Source organism: Jaculus jaculus, chromosome 1, assembly GCF_020740685.1.
Source record: "Jaculus jaculus isolate mJacJac1 chromosome 1, mJacJac1.mat.Y.cur, whole genome shotgun sequence".
Lineage (NCBI taxonomy): Eukaryota > Metazoa > Chordata > Mammalia > Rodentia > Dipodidae > Jaculus > Jaculus jaculus.
Genome location: NC_059102.1, coordinates 169,201,919 through 169,207,918, shown reverse-complemented (window position 1 = coordinate 169,207,918; position 6,000 = coordinate 169,201,919). Strand labels below are relative to the sequence as shown.

General features: G+C 42.1%; 1 protein-coding gene across 2 annotated transcripts in view; it reads right to left on the bottom strand.

Annotated features, from left to right (window-relative positions):
* Positions 1-1,034: 1,034 nt before the first annotated feature.
* Positions 1,035-6,000, bottom strand: part of Patl1 (PAT1 homolog 1, processing body mRNA decay factor) — a 48,329-nt gene continuing 43,363 nt past the window's right edge. For both annotated transcript variants that reach the window (XM_004667696.2, XM_045138622.1), the window contains exons 17-19: positions 3,364-3,455; positions 3,112-3,261; positions 1,035-2,823 (exon numbers count right to left, since the gene is read on the bottom strand). In XM_004667696.2, coding sequence (XP_004667753.1) covers positions 2,802-2,823; positions 3,112-3,261; positions 3,364-3,455 — 264 coding nt within the window. In that variant the 3' untranslated portion in view covers positions 1,035-2,801. The remainder of the gene's footprint in view (positions 2,824-3,111; positions 3,262-3,363; positions 3,456-6,000) is intronic.

Genomic DNA, 6,000 nt, shown 5'->3' with positions numbered 1-6,000 from the left:
AAAAGGTTTTTAGAGGCAGCCCAGGCTGGCCTCAAATTTATGATCCTTCTGCTTCAGCCTCCTGAGTACAGGAATTATAGGTGTGTGCCAGCATGCTTGGAAAGATGAATTTTGAGAAGCAACAAAGCCAGAGCTGAGAAAATACCATGAGGGCAGCTAAATGCCCAATGAAACTATTCAAGTTTTTTAAAAGCCAAGAAAGATGCACATTTGCTTACAGACAAGTACACTTTATAAAGGTAAATAAGCTGGGCATCACTGGCCACTCTAGGCTGTTTTGTTGAGGCAGGGTCTCTCTAGCCTAAGTTGGCCTTGAACTCGGGTTTTTCCTACTGCAGCCTTCTGCATGCTGGGTTAAAGACACGTGCCATCATACCTAGCTGTTGTTCTTTTTTGGTATGGTACTGGGGATCAAACCTAAGGCCTTGAACTTGCTAGGTAAGCACTCTGCCACTGAACCATACTCCTAGCTCTTTGTCTAGAGAATGTCAAATACAGCAAATGTACTAACATTCAGTTCTACTCTGTTCTATAATTAAAATGGGGGTGAGGACTGAAAGCATCCTAGCAAAATACAATAAAAAACATAAGTCAGTAACATCCTGTTGCAGTCAGGTTCACACTGCTGGCAGAAATCACCCGACCAAGAGCAACTTGGGGGAAAAAGAGGTTTATTTTGGCTTACAGGCTTGAGTGGGAAGCTCCATAATGGCAGGGGGAACGATGACACGAGCAGAGGGTGGACATCACGCCCTGGCAAACATCAGATGGACAACAGAAACAGGACAGTGTGCCAAACACTGGCATGGGGAAAGTGGCTATAACACCCATAAGCCCATCCTCAATACACTCCCTCCAAGAGGCATTAATTCCCAAATCTCCATCAGCTGGGAACCTATCATTCAGAACACCTAAGTTTATGGGGAACCCCAGAATCAAACCACCACACATCCTTATCCACCCCAACATCAAGTGGTTTGCCAGAGTACACACACATGTCAGAAACAACAAAATGTATAAATGCAGGCACACACTTTTTCAAGTATACAATTTGTTTTTATTTACAATACCCTATAAAAATGTAAATTTAGAAACTTTTATTTTTATTAATTAGAACCAAACAAAAAATAATAAAGCACGGTAAGGAAGAAATGACCATCAAGTATTTACTTCTCAGGTGTGAAGGGAAGGTGGGCAGGGAGGCAGTCAGTGGGTGATGTAGGTTAGGGGGAAGCTAGGGACTGTCACTGGGGAGCAGCTGGTGGACCTCAAGGATATGGACTGGGAAGAAATGGAGATGAAAACAAAGACAGCTGGTTATAACGGAGAATTTCACTGTTGTACAATACATGTATGTGCAAAATTTTATTCTCTTTAAATATCAAGCCTGTCCCCCCGACTACATTCAAAAAGGTGAGAACAGCAGAAAGTAGGGTCAGGACGGTAATATAAAATTGATTCAAATTTGATTTTCTGAAGCTCATCATCACTAGGGATTACATCCCCCTTATCCTGGTTGACTGCTGAAGGGAAGAAGGGTAAGCAAAACACCCTGGCAGACTGTCTTTGCTGAGACTCAAACCCAGGCCCCTGGCTGCCTGTGAATGGGGCTGGGGGAGTCTGAGCAGCCAGACAGCAATTCTGCCTGTGGGGAAAGGGAGCTGAGAGTAGACAGCCCAAGCTTAGCTTCCATGGCTACATTTGGAGGTTTCTACCCAGGACACTAAGTGAGAATGGGGAGAGAGAAGCACAAGCATGGCTTAGTGAAGTCAGGTCAGGAAGATGGCACACTGTGCAGAGCTGCAGTGCAGAAGCAGGCTGTGAGTCACCTCAAGAATTTCTGAAATACACTTGAGGGCACAGGCTCAAGTATGCTGTACTTATAGCAGAAAGAAGGCCTAACCATGCGCTGTTTCCTTAAAGGTGAAAGGAACAAAGGAAAAACAGGTGGGGAGGAGAAAAAGGGACTTCTAAGCCTAGAGTTGGGCATTAGCCCATTAAGAATTCTGATTTTAGTGAATGTGTTGTATACCCTGTATATATCTATATTTAAAAAGTAGAATGCATCAAATTAATTACAAGATGGAATAAGAACAGATTAAAAGTATGTCAGCTGGAGGCAGAGGTAGGAGGATCGCCTTGAGTTTGAGACCACCCTGAGACTACATAGTAAATTCCAGGTCAGCCTAACCAGAGTGAAACCCTACCTTGAAAAACAAAAAAAAAGAGTCAGCTGGTTTATGTTTAGAGGACGGGAGATATGTGTTATCTAAGTATTTTCCAATTTAAAACTCATTCTTTAAGGACCTTCTAAAGACAAAATAAGTGTATGCATAAGGGTATGTGTGTATATTCATCTGTATGTTGATTTCTACTTAATTTTGGCTCTTCTATGTCATATTAATATGGGACAATGAAGAAAGACTTCAATAGGACGAGGGAGGGAATCCTTTGGCAGGCTACAACCTACTCTGAATTGTAATGGTGGTGGTATAAAGGGAGATATATTTGTGTTTGTAGGACAAAAGAGAATGCAAAGATATGAACTGAGTAGAAGGACATGCAGAAGTGTTAACACAGGAGGTAAAGAAGAAACCAGCAGAAATATTAACCAGCCAAACTCCACAGAGTAGTAGGGAATACCTGGCGTTTAGAGACAACCCCTGTAATCAGGAATCGATCCCACAGGACTCTGCTTTGGGAAATGAGCTACCTTCCCTCCCACATTAAAAACACTCCGTTAGTGATGGCAGCAGTGCAGGTGGCAGCCAAAAGGAGGTACAGGATGCATCAGAGATCTTTTATCGAATCTCCTGAACTAGCCTGTGGGCATAAAGAGAATTGTTTGTATAAATGAGTTAAAACAGAGTTAATCTTTTGCATTAAGGTTACATCACTGTAAGAATTTTCATAATAAAATATTGAGATGTTTCGGTCTAGCACTTAGTCAGCTTCTATGAGGATGCTGCTATACTCAGTCCAGTGCTCCCTTCAGTAGACGTGCTCATACTTAACACAAGCTTTGGTCTCTTCCTCCAGTTTTATCCTGCTCCCCATCCCAATGTCAAAAGTGCCAACTTAAGTGAAATGTGAAATGTATTTGAAACTTACTGCAGTTTTGTCTCCAACAGGTTCAGTTTTTGCTGGTCAACATAGCGAGAAAAAAGGGACACTAAGTTTGTGGGTATAGTGATTGGCTTAGCCAGGGCTGCTTGGGGAATCCGTAGAAGTTCTCGGGTTGCCATGAACATCACCTCTGCCCTGGTATGGAGAACCCAAGACAACAATATTAGGGGAGGGAGAAAGAGTGGGCCAGCAAAGATTAAACTCTTAAAATAGGATACCAACACAACCATTACTGACCATTGGTTATTCTGTGTAGATTCTGTAGCAGGGTCTGAACTCTGTAAGTCTTCCCCACGGCTCAGGAGGATGAGGAGCAATGATAAGCCAAACTGCAAGAGAAGCCAGAGGGAATCAAACTTAACACATCTATGTCTCCATACCTTAGCTGACAGGATTCTGGCACTGGATGGAACAGCTCTAAAACTATATGACCTTCCGGTTGGACTAACCTGGGATGCCAGTAGAGATCAGATAAGCCTAAGGGAGAGTCTGTCTTTTTTACTTTCTGGCACAGCGGTGACTAAGCATATGTAATGAAAATAGAAAGTGAGAGTCCAACATTCCTCTCTGTTCTCCCCCTGGGGTAAATATTTTTTTTTTGGAGGTAGGGTTTTGCTCTAGCCTGGCTGACCTGAAAGTAACTATGTAGTCTCAGGATGGCCTTGAATTCACAGTAATCCTCCATATCAGGTGATTTTCTTTTAAACCACTACCATGCATGGATAATCTGATTTGGTTTTTATTCTAGTTACAAGAACCAAAAATGGATCTCAAGTCAAAGTTCATGGAAAAACGAACGCATTAAATTATTTTATAAAAGTCAGGCGTGGTGGCACACACCTTTAATCCCAGCATTTGGTCGGCAGAGGCAGGAGGATCGCTGTCAGACTGAGGCCACCCTGAGAAAATAGTGAATTCCACGTCAGCCTAAGCTACAATAAGACCCTACCTCGAAAAAAAAATTATAAAGATATAAAATATAGAGAAATGTGAAAAAAGGTCAACAACAACAACAACAAAAATGATCAGGGCACTAAGAACATTTCTTTTAAAAAAAGGACACATCTTGGATTGGAGAGATGGCTTAGCAGTTAAGGCACTTGCCTGCAAAGACAAAGGACCCAGGTTCGATTCCCTAGGACCCACATAAGCCAGATGTACAAGGTGGCATGTGTGTCTGGAGTTTATTTGCAGAGGCTAGAGGCCCTGATGTGCCCATTCTCTCTCTCTTAATAAATAAAATAAAATAAAGGACATATCTGATATATATATATAAGCTTACGAAAATGCTACAGGAGTCTAAAAAAAGAAAAATGCTGGCATGGTGGCACATACCTATAATCTCAGTTCAAGGCCAACCTGGGCTACAAAATAAATTTCAGGTCAGCCTGGATTAGAGTAAGACCCTGCCTCAAAAACCTTAAAAAAAAAAAAAACCACAGGAAAGGTATTTATTAAAATTCAGCCACATGAACTCTAAGGGTACTGAATGCACAAGCTGTAGTATATCTATGAAACATATCTGGACTCTGGAATTCCAGCCTAGAGAGGACAACTTTCCCTTTCCATGAAACTTCCTTTCATGTTATTTGTAGTGGGGAGAAAAAGAGCAGTAAGCTACCTCATCTTCTGTAACTTCAGGATTTTCTACTGCCCTCAACTCAAACTAAAATGTAGAGTCTAAATACCAGGAATGCCTATCTGTAACCACTTGATAGTCTCACCTATATCCATGAGGCACTGCCACCCCCTGCCTCAGGTACCCTGTCCTGAGGCATGAGAATTTGCCAAGTATGACAAGGGAGAAAGAGGTCGAGCCTTTACCTCTCTTGTACCGAGTGCACTTTAACAAGTGCCCACCACATACTAGGCATCATTTAAGTGCCAAGACAACTCTGTGAAGCTATACTATCTTTACCACATGACAGACTGGTAAGCTGTGTCTCAGAAACTTCTAATACTTCTGGGATCATGAAACTGGAAAAAAGCAAGGACTACAACCATGTCTGTTTAAAAACTGGCACATGCCTTTAATCCCAGCACTCAGGAGGCTGAGGCAGGAGGATTGCTGAATTTGAGGCCACCCAGAGACTATACAGTGAATTCTAGGTCAGCCTGGGCTACAGCAAGACCTCACCTTGTACAACAAAAAAACTAGTGATATTCTCTCCATATTATACTTCCCTCATGCCCCTGTGCATCTATTTTTGTATCTTTTTTATAAATTAAAAAATGGTTTTATTGACAACTTCCACAGTTGTAGACAATAGACCATGGAAATCCCACCCCCCTGAACTTCCCCTTTGCACCTCTGCTCTCCATCATTCATCATATTCACTCCCTCTCTCAATCAGTCTTTTATTTTGGTATCATCTTTTTCTCCTATTATGAGGGTCCTGTGTAGGTAGTACCAGGCACTGCGAGGTCATAGATATCCAGGCCATTTTGTGTCTGGCCGCGTGCACTGTAAGGCGTCTTACCTTTCTTTTGGCTCTTACATTCTTTCTGCCACCTCTTCTGCCAGAACTTATTTCTTAAAGAATTCCATATTCTTATTTGCATGTATATCTATGTGTGCACTGGGTGTTCCTGCCACCACAAACTAATGCCAGACACTTGCGCCACTTTTTCCATCAGGCTTATCTGGGTGGCTTGGGAACTGAACTTACTGCCAGCAGGCTTTGCAAACCTCGTGGCTTTAACCACTGAGCAATACTGCCAGTCCCAAACTTACTTTATTTGTGGTAAAAATGGTAGAACTAAAAGCTAGAGTTAAGTCTTCTCTGCAACTAGGTATGTCCATGTGATTAAGTCCAGGCCACTAATATCCAGTGAAAGTTGATTAGAACTCTTGGGAAAAGATTAATAAAAAGG